General features: G+C 38.3%; 1 protein-coding gene across 6 annotated transcripts in view; it reads left to right on the top strand.

Moving 5' to 3' along the window:
- The window catches only part of POT1 (protection of telomeres 1), a 149,010-nt gene that overhangs the window by 70,323 nt on the left and 59,662 nt on the right, over window positions 1-19,025 (top strand). For 4 of the 6 annotated variants that reach the window (XM_073328246.1, XM_073328243.1, XM_073328242.1 and 1 more), the window contains one exon: window positions 18,461-18,591. Coding sequence is in view for 3 of the 6 variants with exons in the window: in XM_073328243.1 (XP_073184344.1) it covers window positions 18,461-18,591 (131 nt within the window). In the remaining 3 variants the exon portion in view is untranslated. Of the gene's footprint in view, window positions 1-3,536; window positions 3,957-13,529; window positions 13,821-18,460; window positions 18,592-19,025 lie in introns of those variants that run through there. The other 2 variants (XM_073328247.1, XM_073328245.1) reach the window with 2 other exon arrangements.

Raw genomic sequence — 19,025 nt, 5'->3', positions numbered from 1 at the left:
ATATCATTGATGTGTCTCGGGTATATCACTAGTTTTGCAATGCGTTTGCCCAGAAATGCTTCTTCAAGGTGGCCCATGAAGAGGTTGGCGTATTGGAGAGCCATCCTCGTACCCGTGGCTGTTCCCATGGTTTGGACAAAGGGTTTGTTGTTAAATGTAAAACTGTTATGGGGAGGATGAAATGGATGAGTTTGACAATGTATTTGGGGTGGATATCTGAGAGCTTTCCATTGTGTAAATATTTGAGGTGGGCAGCTACGCTGTCATTGTGAGAGATGTTGGTGTATAGGGAAGTGACATCCATGGCGGCAAGGAGGGTGTTCTGACAGAGATTGTTGATGTTTTGTCAGTTGTGGCTTATTACAACAGTCTGTAACCTGCTAACCCCACTTTTTGTCCTATGATTGCAGAGGTGTTAATGGGACATTCTATCATGAATGGTCCCTTAGAATATGTTCTAACTCCTTATGCTAAACAATCGGTTCAATCTTGCATTTAGCTGTGACACTTAGAGTACCTTTCCCAGACCCGAAGAAGAGCTCTGTGTGGATCGAAAGCTTGTTTCTTTCACCAGCAAAAGTTGGTCCAATAATAGATATTACCTCACCCACCTTGTCTCTCTTGTGCATCCTATGGCACTTATAGTTTGAGAAACAAAGTGCTATGTCCATCTTCATTTTTTATCACGTACAATTCATGTTTTATTTATAGTATCTTCAGTGGCAGAGCCTCCCCTCTTCTAAAAAACCTTGTAGGTGTTCTGTGTAGAAACATAGTGTATAAATCCAAGGAAACAAACCAAAAAATCAGCAGTTCATTCTGTTATTGCTTAGTAGTTGTCAGAGATGGCATTTGTTGTAAAATAAATAAATAAATAATTTTTTTTAAAAAATGAAACACATGTACAATGTGCAGCTTGTTTGTGATCAGTCCAAAAAATATGTAAAGCTGCGAAATACTCTTTAAGGTATCTCATAGGACCTTAAATGACACGTCTCTGTAAAACTATTACTCAAATGTGGAAGACTAAATAAAATAACATTGAATTTGAAGACACTGTTTACTTACAAATGAATTCCTAATGCAATACTAGAGTGTATTATATGTCTCTAACAGTCAGCAGTTTATACACAATACATTAATAGAAAAAAATGTTGGCAATAAAGCTCAATTTATGAAGTTCACAGATGAACACACAACAAGTGGAGTAAGAGGGAAGAAAACAAAAAACAAACAAAGAAATTCCCTTATTTTAAAGCTGCCTTCAGGAGCTTCAAACTAACTCAGGTCAGCATATATTCAGAAATATGAAACTCACAGTCCTTCAGGTTGTCCTGGAAAATATATAATAATCAATTAAAATTACTATAATGTTATGTCACACTTTAAACTCTCAAGAAATTGAATAAGACAGTAATTCCATATTTTGGGCCCCATTTTTCAAACAGGCACTTGAGTACTCATATAGGAAGTCCTGTTAAAATTGATGGGATTACTCATGTGCAAAAGTGTTTGCAAAACCCTGTCATTAATATACAATGTGATGCCTAAGCAGTTTTGGTGGTCTAGTGTAACTGAAGTGTTTTGTTTTTAATTTTCTTGCCTCTCTATTCATAATGATCACATTGAGGAGAATTCTTTTTTACTTTATTGTATATCCTTTTTATCCTTCTCACCTTTCCTACTCAAGTGATATAATGCTGAAGGGTGTTTATTCTCTGTGGTTTCCATTCTCTGGAAATTGCTGCTGATTATCTGACATTCCTAAAACCGAGAATGTGTATCAGGCTTTATCTATGACTATACTGAACGCTTCAAAGTTTCAAAGGAAATCTCCCTAACTCGAAAAGGGATTTTTCCCACCTTAGTGATTAGAATTGATCATTAGTGTTAATTATTGATGGGTATGTGTCTTTATTTGTTTAGAAGAGTTAGGCAAGTCTCAGAACTTGGTGTGTTTATGAACGAGCGACATTCAACAGATTACAGTAGTACAAGCATCCTTTTAAGGAAAAAAAGAAAGTAACAAACCATGAGAGAAGTATATGTGTCACTCTTAAAGATGTGACTTCTTTGAATGCAAAAACAGCATGCTAAATATTTAATTTTATATTTTACACATTTGACTGAAAAGTTCAAATGCTGCAGACAGTGTAAATTTCTTGCACTTTTAATAAATGTGCTAACCTTTTATTTTCTGTTTTTATATTTATTCTTTCCCTCTTCTTGACTTTTTGATACAATATGTATTGTTCCTTATGGCTTTAGAAATGTGGCAACAGCAGTGGCTGTATATTTTAAGCAAACTGCAGTTTTACTCCAAATGCAATAAATATTTTTGTATCGTCCATATTTTTAGTTACTGGTGCACTCTTCTTTCCTTTGAGATTTCTTATAGAGCAAATAACATACACAAGTTCAACTACTAATTCTCAAACAGTGGGCCAGATGGCAACCTCTGTTATTCAATATAGATTGCCGGGTAAATTGGAAGCTCCTACTGCTTCCCTTGTTCAGTAGCGTATTTTTTTGGACAGACACCGTGTGTTAGAATCTGGCCTAATTTTTTGTAAACTGCTTTTACTGTTATCAAGAGCAATTTCATTCCTTGATGTAATTGTGATTGATTCACTTACTACTTTATTACTAAACTCTCTGTGCTTCAAATAGTTCTCAGCTTTGATTTGCTATTTACAGCAAGAATAAATTCCCACTGTTCAGGTAGATATTGCTGTGGTATTCAACAACCTAGTTAAAACTCCATTTTATACATGTTAATGTCTATAGCAAAGATTTCAGTTGGAGTTGGGTACTGACTTCCTTAGAAGCTATGCCATATTAAACCAGCTAAGGTTTTAGCTGTTCATAAGATGCAATGTCATTGGAACGGCTTTCAATGACATATAAGCAGCACATTGATGTGAGCTAGAGAGGGGTATTTGGTATGGTCATAAACTCTTTGATAATCCATAGGAATGAGCTAATGTTAATTTAGGATATTTGAGCTCCGTATTCAGATTAAGAGGTTTAGTCTGGTATGTCTACACCTGAGTACTTTTAAAGGTGCAAGTTTATTTCTTCCCTTGGCGTGGCATACTCCAATCCATCTTACCCTTTCCTACCATGGGAAACTGCTGTGAAAAGAGATCTTTGTACCATTAGATAATGGGAGGCATAGAAGTAGCACCAAGAGTCTTCCTGAGGGAAACTCCATTACACTTGTTTGCAAAACATACACAGAACCATTATATTAAGATATATTGTACATTGAATTAAAGTGTCAGCTCAGCTTAAACATATGTACACAATGTCCATTAAGGGATAGTGTGTTTAGCCCCCCCACCACCGCATTCTCATATATATAAAAATCCAATATATGCACGAAGTAAATTTTAAAAAAATTACTGTTTCGGAGCCAAGTCCCTATTCAGTTTCAGGATTCTACCCCATGCAGAGTAGTTGCTTTTCAAAAAAAGGTTGCAAAATTGTGTGGTTGATTTCTACTCTTTTACTGGATGAGGTGGGTTGGATAATATATTTTATTAGACCAACTTCTGTTGGTGAGAGAGACAAGCTTTCATGCTACACAGAGCTCTTCCTCCGCTCTAGATGTTGGTACAATAAAAGATATTATCTCACTCACCTTTTTTCTAATATACTGGGACCAACATGGCTGCAAAAACATTGCATAAACAGTTTTTGCTCGAATTCTCAACAAAGGATTTATCTTGGGCTGAGAACATGGAAAATTTTAGCACAACAGTTGTTTGAGCTATATGTATTTGAAAAGGGGCACTGTCAAACTATAATGCTTGGTCACTTTAATTTATCATCACCCTGCAATAAATAATAGCACGAACATTTCAGAATGCTATATGAACACCGATCACACACACATGTGCACCAATGAAGGGGTCTGTATTATTCTCATTCTCTAGATGGGGAAACTGGCAGAAGTAAGTTACTTTATTTTATCAGTACAGTAATTCTGATATATGCCTCACTCAAGAGTATTTATTATAGTCCAACTAGGCAGATAGTATAAAATTTTTCCAGCCTAGCAAGAAAACCACTGTAAAGATAATTATAGATGTCGTTGGCATGTAACTAGTTTCTTTACTGTTTAAAGTGTTATTTTCTATAAAATACCCAATATTTCTTCTGATGCTTGGTAAAAATAAATAAAGTAAAATTATTATGTTTAATAAATAGTTAATAAGTATTTGATAAACCTATCGTTTCAGTCACTTAGGCAATGAAAAGAAATCCCACAACAGTTATTGTGATCTACAATTTACAAACACTGGCATTAAAGCATCTGTTTAGCCAGATGCTGCTCATAGTTTTTGAATGTTTGTGAGTGTCTCTTAAGTTTATTCCCTTATTAGAAATAACAATTAAGCTGTATTAAGCTTAAATCTTTGGAGTGTTCTCTTTGGAGTTTTGCAAAATTCTCGTTCAGATTTTTTTCTAGGATGTGTTATAAGTATTTCATAAATCTATCGTTTCAGTCACTTAGTTTAGTACAAGGATGTTTGTATACTGATTACCCTCATAATGAAAAACAAAATGTTGCTATAGGTATTAAAGGAGAATGTGGTTTTCTACAATTGTCTTTTTATATTATTGCAATTTAGAATCCAAACAGTCTCTATAATGAATCCTTGTACCAATAACCTTTTCTCCCTTTGCAGTAGGAGATTATTGATCCAGTCTAGTGTCTTCCTGGCATGAATGCTAGACAGTAGAATGTATTCCCTTGTCCAACCTGGATCGAACTTTAATCTAATTAGTTAATCAAAATTTTCTCAATTTTAAACTACACAAACTCACTCTAGCAAGTGACGTGTTGATGCTCTGTCATATTTTTTAAACCAAATTTTTGCATACTTTATTTTAGCCAGTCAGGTAAAAACTACTGACTTACACTGATCTGAAGCCTGACTGGAAGTGGCCAAGGTTCCTTCACATAATAATACAGGCTACTGGATGTACAAGAGACTTTGGAGCAGTTGTTGTACCTGGACTCCAGATGGTACTACATCATGTGGTAGCATAATGCAGGCTTTAGGCTGTTGAGCTAACAGTTTAACTCCTTAAGTGATATGAAATCTGTTTAGTAAAGGGATTGTACAATGTCCATTTTGCAGTGCTTGTTTGTACTGAGATGTCCCTCCAGTTCAGCAGTTCTCAAAACTAGGCAATCTGAGAGCCTGCTTATCTGAGAATACAGAAATCAGACCTCAATTTGATCTTTCACAGATACAGTAAATGCTGCAGCTATGCAGTTTCTTGCCCTCCTTTCGTAGAAAGTAGGTATTGTTCCTTGTAGAATACAGTATTTCAGTTCTAAAGGAAATCTGAGGTTTTGATGGTGCTTGTGTAGTAGTTCTTTTTCTCTCTCTTCTTTATCCGTCCTCCATGACACATTTTCTGTACTTTTATGTTTTGCAGAGGATATTGGAACTCTGGAAGTGATTAGCTATCTCCCTGTGTCCTGCTTAATAGGACACATTTTCTCAGTATTATTCCTCTGAGGATAGTACCTTAAGATAACTCCAGTTACTGGAAAATCACTTCCTTACCTGCTGCTTACAGGATTCAAATTAGATCTCATTAGAAATGCAAATATACAGTATTATTAGGGCCCTACCAAATTCACAGTCCATTTTGGTCAATTAAAAAATCATAAATTTTGTGATTTCAGCTATTTAAATCTGAAATTTCATGGTGTTGTAGTTGTAGGGGTCCTGACTCAAACAGGAGTTTTGTGGGGGAGAGGGTTTGCAAAGTTGTTGTATGAGGTGTTACGGTACTGCTACCCTTACTTCTGCGCTGTTGCTGGCGGGATGCTGCCTTCAGAGCTGGGCACCTGGCCAATAGCCGCCACTCCCTGGTCGCTGGGCTCTGAAGGCAGTGCAGAAGTAAGGGTGGCAATACCATGACACTCTTCCCCCCTCCCCGCACCAAAGAAAGAACTTTGCATCCCCCCTGAAACTCCTTTTTGGGTCAGGACACCCAATAAGAGAAATGCAGGTCTCCCCCCATAAAATCTATATAGGATAGGGTAAAAGCACACAAAAGTAGAGATTTCAGGGGGGAGACCAGATTTCACAGTCTGTCATGCATTTTTCACGACCATGAATTTGGTAGGGTCCTAAGTTTCATACAGCTTGGAAAACCATAGTAAAATTGTAGGATTTATTGAAAATTGCTGTTGGCTGCCCGGTAACTATTGACTTCTTAATGCATCTGGTTTAGGAGCAACTATACCAATAAGTTGATTAGAAACATTCTACTAGCCACTAGTGACAATAATTACTTGAATTTATTTTTTAAACAGTATATTATTCAGTTCCTAATTTAAATACTGTTGATCTTAAAAACGCATATTGTGCAAGTAAAGGAAATAATTCTGTGCAAGTATTTTAGCAGAGTATATAAATGTATATATTCATTAATTCTTTGATTAAAGACTTGATTTAGTATTACTAGCAGTTTTTCTTTTACAATAAAATTCCCAGGCAATTTGCACTTATTCAGACCAAGGAAATTAGGTGAATTGCTCAAAATTGCCTTTAATGCCTAACAGAGAGTTTAATTTTTCATTTTTCAGAGTAGCAGCCATGTTAGTCTGTATCCGCAAACAAAACAGGAGTACTTGTGGCACCTTAGAGACGAACAAATTTATTAGAGCATAAGCTTTCGTGGGCTACAGCCCACTTCATCGGATGCATAGAATGGAACATATCGTAAGAAGATAGATAGATAGATAGATATACACATACAGAGAAGGTGGAAGTTGCCATACAAACTGTAAGAGGCTAATTAATTAAGATGATAGTAGCTCATAAATATCCCTGTGAAATGTAGTTGTAAGTGAGAGAATATGATAAAATACTTTTATGATGGATAACTTCAAATCTTATCAAACTTTCCTGCTGTTAACGTCAGAAGCAGGATGAAACTAAGGATTTTGAATGTCATTTTGAATACAACTCATTTATGCTAATAAATGAGTTAATGTGTAGCACTCATTCGAACAAAATATAACTGAGGCCAAAAAGGTATCAAAAATGTAAGATGAGAACATCCACAGGTACATTAGTCAGGATAAATAAATGTTTTAGGAATATAAATATTCCTACTAAAGGCCAACCACTAATCTTGAGGTTTCCTGCCCCTTTTTCTATCCCATTTAGAGATAGGATACTTGACTTGATGGACCTGTGATCTGGTCTGGTGTACCAATTCTTGCTGATAGGAATTGGGAAAAGAATCTTCAGTAATGACGTAGAACCAGTTCTGAAAGCATCTAGTATGTTAGAATTAAGAATTGTATAATCTATGCCAGATTATTGAAAAATCAGTTATCATGTTTATAGAAATGCTGTACCAATTATTTATATTTGTATTAGAAATGGGAAGATGTGGGGTTTTGGCTCTTTAAATTGCATATGGGATATCTCCTGTCAGCGTTTCTCTCATTCATATAGAGATTGGTAAAAGAAAGATCTTTTTAAATGGATCCAAAACTGTCATATGTACATATTCATCAGAAGAATATATCAAGTCTGATTAATGCTCTCCATGCTTCTGTGACCCATGTGCCAGCTTCATCTAATTAATGGAACGTGACATCCTTTGTTTCCTTCTAGGACTTCACAGTCTTAATATGGTGAAGCTGTCACAGTGGATTGATGGTGTCTTTGATTCCTCTAAGCAGTTTATTTGTGCTTCTATTGCTTTATAAAATGTTTACTGAGGATTAGCTCTAAAACCAAGTTATGAGAGGTGACCTAAGGAACTGAACAGAGAAGAATTATAACTGAGTCAGTTGTGTTTTGCACACTTCTTGCCTTTCCCGAGGATCACAGTGACACTAACCAAGGGGAAATGTGTGTATCACTAATTGCTTACTGCTAAAGTAAATTGTTCTATTGGGGGAAAGACCTGAGCCTTAATAGCAAATGTTTTTGCTGTAAATTGTTTACACTAACTTTTGTACTGTTGTTGGTATTAGTATAAGATATTTTTATATTATCCCACAGGGTGTAGGTGCTGTTGTGATATTAGACAAAATGATAGCTTTGCCTTTCTGATTGCTGACTGGTTTGTGGCACTAATTATTATAATTTGATTGAACTGACATGGCCTGTGTAGTTTCTTGGTTGCCATATGAAATATGACTGAAGCTAACATTGCTCTAAAATAGGTGGTGGTCATATTTCCAGCACTGACTTTGAATGTTGTTTGTCTGACTTGAAAAGTTCTCTGTAATGGTAATTAGTTAAATCCCTGGGCTGTGTTTATAAAGTCTCTTGCCATTTCACGTAGTCATTACAGAAGCTGAAGACATTCATGTTGTCACTCAAACAAGGCAGATGCTTAGCATTTTCACATTTCTGGTGTGTGTGTTCTGTTCTTGCTGTTTGTTCTAGTTGCAATTAACAGTATAATTCTTAAACTGGATTATTCATTGCTTTCATAATTTAGCTTCTTGAAGTTTGAATTGATGCCTGGTACATTCTGTTTATACACTGCTTTCTGAAGAACCTAGACAACTTGGGTCACCAGAGTTGCAACCGAGTTAGCAGTAGGTTGCTTGAACTGGGATGCAGGCCTCAAGAAATCCCCAAACATTGTCTCCTAAAATTTACCATCCAACCCTGAGAAATATTGCACTTGGCTACTCTGAAACCCCAAAGATGCTCTCTAGCTCTGCATCTTCCTCTAAGAAGACAGAGAAGATCTGCCTTCCCCACCCTGACAAACAAAATGGTGCCTGAGTCGGATGGAGTGCAGCTGATGGCTGTACTACAACAGGTGCCTGCGGACACTCTTGACATTAAATCTACAGTCTCCATTCTACAGACCACCGTGACTGAGTTTCAGAGTATACTACAAGCTCTATCCAGACAGATGGATGAAGCTGAACACAGAATTTCTGATGTGGAAGATGATCTCAAAGGGAACAAGTTACAGTTTATAAAGAACTGTAATAATATCAAAACTAGTAAGACCAAGCTAATTGATCTAGCTCAGCAGTTCTCCAACTGTGGGTCAGGACCCCAAAGTGGGTCATGAGCCCATTTTAATGGGGTCCCCAGGGCTGGCTTAGACTTGCTGGTGCCCGGGGCCAAAGTCCGAGCCCCACCACCCGGGGCCCAAGAACCACCACCCAAGGCCAAAGCCCAACAGTATCAGGTTACAGGCCCCCTGCATGGGTGTGAAGATAGTCACATTCAGCTCCTCTCAGGAGGCAGAAAAATACCTCACAAATCTGCCACCTCCTCCTTTGTAAAAGGAGATGTCTTTGGAGTGATCTGACCATATGGAATTAGTTTTGCTCTCTCAGATCAGATATGGCTTGTCTAAACAAGTTGATAGGCACTAGCTGATATTGACATGTTAGTTCCTTTTCTTTTTTTTCTCTCTCTCATTGCGGTTAAAGGGTTATCAATTTACTTCCTATTGCCTTAGCTCATGCGAAAGGAACTTCAAAATGTAAAATCAATCATTTGATTAGTAATTATATTTTTTAAATCATTGCGTCCTCACAGTTCTATTGGTAATAGGTGATTACTGTACTTGTGATGTTTGGGCCCCCAAGGCTGGAGAGGGTCTCCAAGTTTCAACTGATCCAGGATGCCTCGTAGGTGTCAAATGTGGTTTTTTGGATTGTTTAAATAGATTTTTCTTTTTGATTGTATGGTGCTATTGTGTATTTCTTTCTCCACTATCTTTTCTGTTTTGTTTTTTCATGTATTTAATTCCTCTTTCCCTTCCATGCTGAGAATTCCCTTCCCACTTCTGTAGAATATGTATCGGGAAGTGACACTCTATATCTGGATGATAGAACTTTTGCTGCTTAGATGTGCAAGAACTGTATGCTGCTCAGGAAAATTTGCAATTTCTCACTTATTCACAAAGCGTATATGTTATCCATTATGTTTTAATAATGATGGCTCTGTGTAGCGGGGTGGTCACCCCACTCCGGCCCTGAAGGGGTTAAAAGCAGCCCTGGAGAGGGCTGCAGCTGGGGAAAAGCTAGGCTGATTAGGGGAAGCAGCCACAGCTGGGGCCACACCCCAATCAGGCCACAGCTAGCCCTATAAGAGGGCTGAGGGTCAGAAGCTCACTCTAGCCCTGGAGTGGGAAGGGCTAGCTGCCTGGGAGCAAGGTACCTGAAACTGGAGCAGTGCTGGGGAATAGGGCAAGGGAGCTGGGGAGCTCCAGCCTGATAAATCCCCAGGCTGCAGGCCTTAGTGAAGGCCTACACAGGTACGGGGGTTGCAGAAATGCAGCCCAGGGTTCGGCAGAGGCAGCTGGTCCAACCTCCTTGCCAATGATGAGTGGCCGTGACAGACTGCAGTTTGCCCCAGAGCAGGGGCTAGATGATGACTGGCAGTAGTCACTGAGGCAAGGTAGGTTTAGAGGGTTGGGGGTTCCCCTGGGAGGGGAGACCCAGAGTGTGGGGGTACTGTTGGGGCAGAATCCTGAGCTAAAGGGGCACCAGGGGCTTAAAAAGGGGCTTAAAGGGGCACCAGTGCTTAAAAAATAAAGAATGTTGACATTTTTGTTCTCTAGGAGACATATCTGACAGAACTTGAAGCTTCTAAAGTGAATAGAGATTGGGTGGGCCGCTCAATTTCTAGTTACTTTAATTCTAAAACAAAAGGTGTTGCTATACGAATATATTAAAAAATCCTGAATGTTAACATTTTGAGCACAAGGTTTGACAATGAGGGCAGGTTTACTATCCTCAAGGCTGACACTGGCAATTGATAATCAAATTTGCAGGCCAAACCAGTGTGATCCCAATTTTTTTCATAATTTTTGTGAGTATAAACCGTCTCGTCCCTCTTGTCGAAGACATCCTTCCAAAATCCTAATGTGTTTTCAGACCATCTCAGGGCACCACCAATATGACTTTTGTTGCACAACAGCTCCCAGAGAATTGTAGAGAACAGTACCAGCCATTGTTTATGGCATTTATTGACCTATCTAAGGCCTTTGATTCCATCAATCATGAAGGGTTATGGAAGGTGCTGTTTAGGTTCAGTTGTCCATTGAAGTTCATTTGAGTTCTTAGGCTACTTCATGATGGGGTGGCCGCCACCATCCTCTGTAATGAATTGGAGACAGACCCATTCACCATCCATGCTGGTGTTAAACAGGACTGTTATTGCCTAAAACCCTTTTTTCCATCTGTCTTGCCGTGATCTTGACTCTTATTCGTGATCGTCTTTCTTCTGGAATTGGGATTGAGTATTGCATTGATGGCCAGCTCTTCAACCTGCGGCATCTTCATTCTAAAACTAAGGTCACCAGGACTGTTATTACTACCTTCAGTATGCTGACTGTGCTATCCTTGCGCACACCGAGGCTGACTAGATCTTGTCTTGGGCTCCTATCATAGCCTAGAACTTTCCCTCAATATTGGGAAGGCTTGCCTCAGCACAGGTTGCCCCCATTCTCTCACAAATTGTCATCAGTGGTGAACTCCTGGAAAATGTTGAGCATTTCCCTTACCTTGATAGCCACCTCTCCCAGATAGCCAATCTTTATGTGGAGATATAATATAGGATCCGTTGTGCCAATGCATCCTTTGGAAAGTTACTTCATTGTGTCTTTAGTGACAGAAATCTGCGGATGGAAACTAAGATCCTGGTCTATAATCCTGGTCATCCCCACTCTTTTTTATGAGGACATGACATGGGTGACATACGAAAGCCATCTTAAGTGTCTGGAGTGGTACCAACAGTGCTGCCATATCAGATGGGAAAGTCACCACACCAGTGCCAGCGTTCTCTTTCCAGCTAACACCACCAGTGTTGAGGTGAATATTATAAAACATCAACTTCACTGGTCTGGTCATTGTGTGCGGATGGCTGATACTCATCTTCTGAAGCAAGTCCTCTTTTCTCAACTTAATCATGATAAGATGACCCATGGGGGACAGAGGATATGCTACAAGGACACCCTGAAAATATATCTTAACAAGGGAGGCATTGACTCCATGAATTGGAAAGCACTGGCTGTTAATAGACTTCAATAGCATTGCATCATACGTCAAGCCTCAACCTGTTCTGAAGAGAATCACCTTACTCAAGAGGCTGAGAAACGGCAGAGGAGGAAGAAAAGTGTACAGCATCCCTGCTACCAGTTGTGCTCTCTCCAAGCCAACACCTGACACATATATGGAAAAACCTATAGAGCATGGATTACACTTCTTAGCCATCTTAAGTCTCGTCAATGACTTTTCCCCCGGCAGACATCATTCTCATATCAAGGGATAGCCGACGATGATAGCTGGAGATTTTAACAAAACTCTAGACCCAGTCCTTGATAAATCAGGGATATCCTACAGGAGGATCTGGATGACCTTGTAAACCGGAGTAATAGTAATAGGATGAAATTTAATAGTGAGAAGTGTAAGGTCATGCATTTAGGGATTAATAACAAGAATTTTAGTTATAAGCTAGGGACGCATCGATTAGACGTAACGGAGGAGGAAAAGGACCTTGGAGTATTGGTTGATCATAGGATGACTATGAGCCGCCAATGTGATATGGCCGTGAAAAAAGCTAATGCATTAGGAGGGATGCATTAGGAGAGGTATTTCCAGTAGGGATAAGGAGGTTTTAGTACCGTTATACAAGGCACTGGTGAGACCTCACCTGGAATACTGTGTGCAGTTCTGGTCTCCCATGTTTAAGGAGGATGAATTCAAACTGGAACAGGTACAGAGAAGGGCTACTAGGATGATCCGAGGAATGGAAAACTTGTCTTATGAAAGGAGACTCAAGGAGCTTGGCTTGTTTAGCCTAACTAAAAGAAGGTTGAGGGGAGATATGGTTGCTCTCTATAAATATATCAGAGGGCTAAATACTGGAGAGGGAGAGGAATTATTTAAGCACAGTACCAATGTGGACACGAGAACAAATGGATATAAACTGGCCACCAGCAAATTTAGACTAGAAATTAGACGAAGGTTTCTAACCATCAGAGGAGTGAAGTTTTGGAATAGCCTTCCAAGGGAAGCAGTGGGGGCAAAAGATCTATCTGGCTTTAAGATTAAATTCGATAAGTTTATGGAGGAGATGGTATAATGGGATAACATGGTTTTGGTCATTAAATATTCATGGTAAATAGGCCTAATGGCCTGTGATGGGATATTAGATGGGGTGGGATCCGAGTTACCCAGGAAAGAATTTTCTGTAGTATCTGGCTGATGAATCTTGCCCATATGCTCAGGGTTTAGCTGATCGCCATATTTGGGGAAGGAATTTTCCTCCAGGGCAGATTGGAAGAAGCCCTGGAGGTTTTTCGCCTTCCTCTGTCGCATGGGGCACGGGTCACTTGCTGGAGGATTCTCTGCTCCTTGAAGTCTTTAAACCACGATTTGAGGACTTCAATAGCACAGATATAGGTTGAGGTTTTTTGCAGGAGTGGTGGGTGAAATTCTGTGGCCTGCGTTGTGCAGGAGGTCAGACTAGATGATCATAGTGGTCCCTTCTGACCTAAATATCTATGAATCTATGAATCTCCATTTCTGCATAGAAACGCTAATACTTATCAGCTACTTCATACATACGTGGCTTTATTTAGGCTTACATACGTGGCTTTATTTAGGCTTACAAGATGGGTGGAGATAGGGGAAATCTTACAGCCGGAGACTGTAGGGTTTTGTTTTTTCTTCTTTCTGCAGCTCTTTCAACATATTCAAGATTTGACGATTTCTTAGTGTCACAAGACTGGATAAATTCTATCACAGATTGTGGCATTGGTACTGTTGCTATATCTGACCCTGCTAGGTGAGTCTTTTAGGCCCCAATGGTATGCATCCCCAACTAAGATGTGGAGATGAAATACCTTTCTTCTGTTGATACATCATTTGTTAACTCTTATTTTATTTTATTTTTAAACGATTCCCCTCTCTGCTTGATCACTGCCACGTTTTGGGGTGCCTTAAAGCCTTCGTCAGAGGACATGTCTCATGTGTTACCTTTAAAAAGAAATGGACAGAACATAGAATCGTTACCCTTGTGATGGAAATCAAGACTTTGAGTGTAAACTATGCTTCTGCCTCTGCCCCAAAGAAACTAAGACCCATCTAAGATATGAAATAAACAAACTTCTCTCCCAAAAGGTTGAGTTTGCTTTATTCTATTTCAAGCAAAACTATTGAGAATTTGGTGAGAGAGAGGACAAGACTTAAGCTTAAGGCTAATACAAATAAATAGCTGCTACTTGTTATAGTACCTACAAATTTATATATACCAGTCAGATATTAATAAACAATTTCAGCAGTTTTTTAATACTATGTTTAGCTGAAGAGGAAATCAGTAAAGATGCCCAAGGTAACTTTTTTAGTCAACTGTCTCTGCCACAGATCTCTGACTTGCAGAAGGAACTTATAGATGCCCCTCTAGAAATCATGGAACTGATGAGCTATACAAGAAAGGAAGGTTGGAAAGACTCCTGGTATAAGAAGGTTCCCTGTTGAATTTTACAATAGTTTTCACACCTAGATTATTGAATATGAGGCAAAGAATGAGAAAATGTACCCACCTACTGTGGAAGAAGCTGTAATTTCAGTTATCATAAACCTCGGAAAGACCTTGGACTATGTAGTAATTACAAGCCAATTTCTTTAATGAATTATAAGATTTAGCTAAAGCTCTTGTTATGCAGTTGGACAAAGTTCTCTCTCAGGTTATACATATACATTACATAGGGTTCCTTTGTAATAGACAGGGTTCAAATAATTTGCTCTGATATTATTGCCACTTCAAGAGATTCTAAAGAACCCTTTTCTGTAATTTCTTTAGATGCCAAAAAATCCATTGACCACATAGCACAGGACAATCTTTTTGAAGTATTAGCAAAATTTGGATTTGGTAGCCAATTTATTGCTTAGATTAAGCTTAGATACTCTAATCTGACTTCCAGGGTAGTTACCAACAATATTATTTTTGCCCCATTTGCATTACAGGGAGGAATATGGCAGGCCTGCCCCCTTTCTCCTCTTCTCTTTGATTTAGCTTTAGAATCTTTAGACAGTGCCATCCAAGCAAATCAACATATTCATGGTATCAGAGGAGGCCAAACATAGCACCAAATTATGCTCTGTGTGGATGATGCTCTTGTATCTAAGCCAGAGGGCACCATTCCTAACCCCCCTAACCACTATTAAAAAGTTTGGACACTTCTCAGGAAATAAAATTAATTGGGGTAAATCAGAAATCCTAGGAATTAACAAATTTGTCCACAAAGGTCTTTTCTCAAATTGGGACTTTGAATGGCAATCCTCTGACATGAAATATTTAGGAATACTGATTCACAATGATATTCAGAACTTTTCCTAAGATAAATATATAACCAGTTATCTCCCAACTGGGTAGTGATTTTGGAGATGGAATTCGTTAATCTTCAGTTTGTGGGATAAAATTAGTATATTGAGAATGAATGTCCTTCCCAGAATTCTGTATGTCCAGAGTGGTCTCCCTATTTCGATTCCTCAAATATATTTTGAGAAATTAAATAATATTTTCAGAATGCTTCTTTGGGGAGGAAGGAATTGAGGAAGTGAGGAATTTAGACTGGCTCTGAACAAATTACAACTCCCTCCATCTCTGGAATAATTTTGTTTTCCCAACTTGAAAAATTATCATATCTCCTTTTTGTTATGCCAGTCATTTTTGTGACTGTTAGAGGTGACCATGCAGACCATACCTGCTTTCAGATTGAATGAGAATTGGTATATCCTCTCCCCATTTTGGGCATTATAGGATGGAATTATTATGGGCTGGATGGCTCCTGAGCTTTCACAATAAGAACTGTGAGACAAGTTTGGTCAAACTTGGCTAGAAAGTTCTGCTTCCATCCATTCTTCCATGTAGAGATGGTTCTGTGGAGTAATCTTTCCATAAAATCGGTGGTAAAATGATGTGGAGGAATTGATGGAGCGAGGAATTATGACTTTGTCGCAGCTAATTGACAATGATAAACTTAAACCATTTGTAGATCTTCAGCAACAATTTGGCTTTCCCTGCTCTGGAGCATGGAAATATCTCCAATTAAAGCATTTACTTTCAAATGTATTTTAGACCCAATGCATTGGAAGCTCCAGAGCCTCCATAACATTTTTATTATTTTGGAGCAAATCTTCCTAGATTTACTCACCCAGTAATATCCTTTTATGATTTTCTGATGCAAAAATTCTGCCAAAGATTGACAATTTGAGAGTTGCTTGGAATAGAGATTTGGATACACAACTATCTCTGTAGCGTAATACAATTGTAGTGTAATTCTATCAAGAATTTCTGGTCTGTGGCAGGTCAAATGACTAATCTGATTTTGGATGCTAAATTGGAGCCCTCTCCCTTAAGTTTTATTCTTGGATATCTTCCTAATACATGGAGGTTACCTGGTAATAAGGTGGAGTGTTCCAATGTGTATGTTTGGTTGCTAAAACCAAAATGGAAAAGTCAGTCCCCACCATTAATCGTGTGATTAATAGCGGTTATTTTTTTTAATAGCTTGACAGCCCTATCTATCTAAATTTTAAAAATAACCTAGACAACTTGCTGATGGCTTAAGTAGTGTGTCCTAAATTCTGAGTAAGGGACTCCAAGGGGATTATATAAATCTTAACATCTGAAGTACTACAACCATTTCTGATTGAGCTCAGGAGTCTAGATTTGGTTGCTGCCAGTACACAAAATAATACCGAGAGGGCAGAATTAACTCTTCCCCTTCAGCGTGGTTTCTGAGAGGAGACCATACCAAACGTACTGAGATGTAGGCAAGAGGGGAAAGATTTCTGTTTCCAGGCTGTAAATCTGAACTTTTTACTCCTCAAGTTAGCACTTTACCAGTATAACAACTTTTCATTGTATATGAAAGTGAGCTTTTGCAGACTCAGTTATATCAGCAAAACTGTGCTTTTACCAGCATAGCTTGTCTCACACTACTGTAGGGAAAGGAGTGTGTAATAAGTTACAATGCTAAAAGCATAGTTTCACAGGCATAAGCTGTATCCAGCTAAGACTGCATGCCAGTAGAGTATACCATTACATTTATACCAGTAAAGCACTCCAAGCGTAGACATGGCCTTAGTTTGCACAATACTTAGCAGCACCAATTAACCCAAAAACTCCTGGTGCCTTCCAAGTCTGAAAGCATAAAATGTTTCAGTTCACTTTTCCAGCAAACATTTTCAACTCCACTATAAATGTCACACTCAGTATAAATGGCAAGTAAAGTAACTAATGGAACGAGGGCTGGGGTAAAAAAATCATGAATGGGCAAGTAGGCCCACTTTTATGTACTGGTGTTTAGAAATACAATTTTTAAATGTAAGAATTTAATTTAATTTCTTCACTCTTAGGAATGCTAGTTTTGTACATTCTGGCACTGTGCACCTAGGGATAGCAATCTTCACATTCAAAGCCAATGTGCACTTCCCCCTTTTCAGGAGTCAGTACTTCAAAAATGGAAATGTTGTGTATTGTTAGTTAATGCATTGCATGTAATGATATGCTTTTCTTAAGGTCTTACTGTACATTATTAAAACCATTTTCAAAACAAAGTTTTGCGTACATAAATGCCTGGCAAAGTCGTATATCAACATAGAAATAGACTGTGATGCCATTCCTCTGCCTATTACCTATTTAAAAATTACTGATGTCCTAATGGTATTTTCAAAAGCAACCAAGCAAGTTAGGCACCTAACTCCTGAGATCAAGACAACAATTTCACCATTACTTCCTTACAGATTTCTCACTTAAAGATGTCCAACTGAGCACATGCTTTTACATTTCTGTTTAGGGAAGTCTGTAACATACATAATACACTGTTACAGTTCTAGTGAGGCAGAATAAAGGTCATATAGTCTTTGGAGTTTGACCCTGTGGCTTGTTGTGGAAGTGCAGTGTCGTTTCCTAGGTCTCCAATGCCTACCTCCCAAAACTAAATAAAATAGCAGCTTGAAAGATGATAAACTTTCAAACCACTGATATGTGCCTGCAACTCTTTTTCTTATGTCTGTGTGTGGGGTGGTAATTAATGTTTTAATTTACTCTTGACACTTGCACAGCTCTTTATCTCTTAAAGTACAGTGGAAACACTATTATTCTCACAACTCTGTGAGGTAAATAGCTATTTTCCCCATTTTGCAGATGAGGAAACTGAGACTTGTGAAGATGTAACATTCTCCAAACCCTACAGTGGGCCCATGGCAGAACAACAGAATGTGGGAGTTTCTGACTCAGAGCTCTTTGCACAAGCAACCATACCGGTTTTCAGCTATTCTAACAGCTTACATAGCATATGATGGGACAAATTTTCTTATTAGCATTACTCCTTTGATTTATGTGTTAATCCAAATATGAATATATTAATACTAAAATGTCATTAAGTCCTATTATACATTCTTTTTTATATTTTACAGATTATTGTTCTGTTGTAACAATTGTGGACCAATCAAATGTGAAATTAACATGCACACTTTTTAATGGAAATCTAGATGCCCTTCCAAAAATCTACAAAATTGGAGATATTGTTCGATTTCATAGAATAAAGGTACGTTGTTTTTAATACATTTGGGTTTTTTTCGGGGGGCGGTGGGAGGCATCAGCAGCGTGGGAATAACTTCATTCATATTGTAAAAGCCCGATGCGGGACAAAGACGTTCACTAGTTTATGAACCAAGACTAAATTGATTTCAAAAACTACTACTAATAATTAATAGGCATACTGTTGGTAGTTTTTATCTTAAGAAAGTTAGAGGTAATCCTGGGAATTCCAGAACAGTGAGCCTTATTTGAGGACTAGGTAAACTAAATGAATAAAATTATTAAAGATAGCTAGAGAATTCATATGTGAACAGAATATGATAGGAATAAGCCACCACGGATTGTGTAAACAAAAACCATGCCTCTTCAAACTATTAGAATTATTTGAGCTAGTTACCTTGAATGTCACCCCAACCCTGGGGCATGCTAGATCAATCTGGA

Source organism: Lepidochelys kempii, chromosome 1 (genome assembly GCF_965140265.1).
Source record: "Lepidochelys kempii isolate rLepKem1 chromosome 1, rLepKem1.hap2, whole genome shotgun sequence".
Taxonomy (NCBI): domain Eukaryota; kingdom Metazoa; phylum Chordata; order Testudines; family Cheloniidae; genus Lepidochelys; species Lepidochelys kempii.
This window is presented reverse-complemented; position numbering and strand designations above follow the sequence as displayed.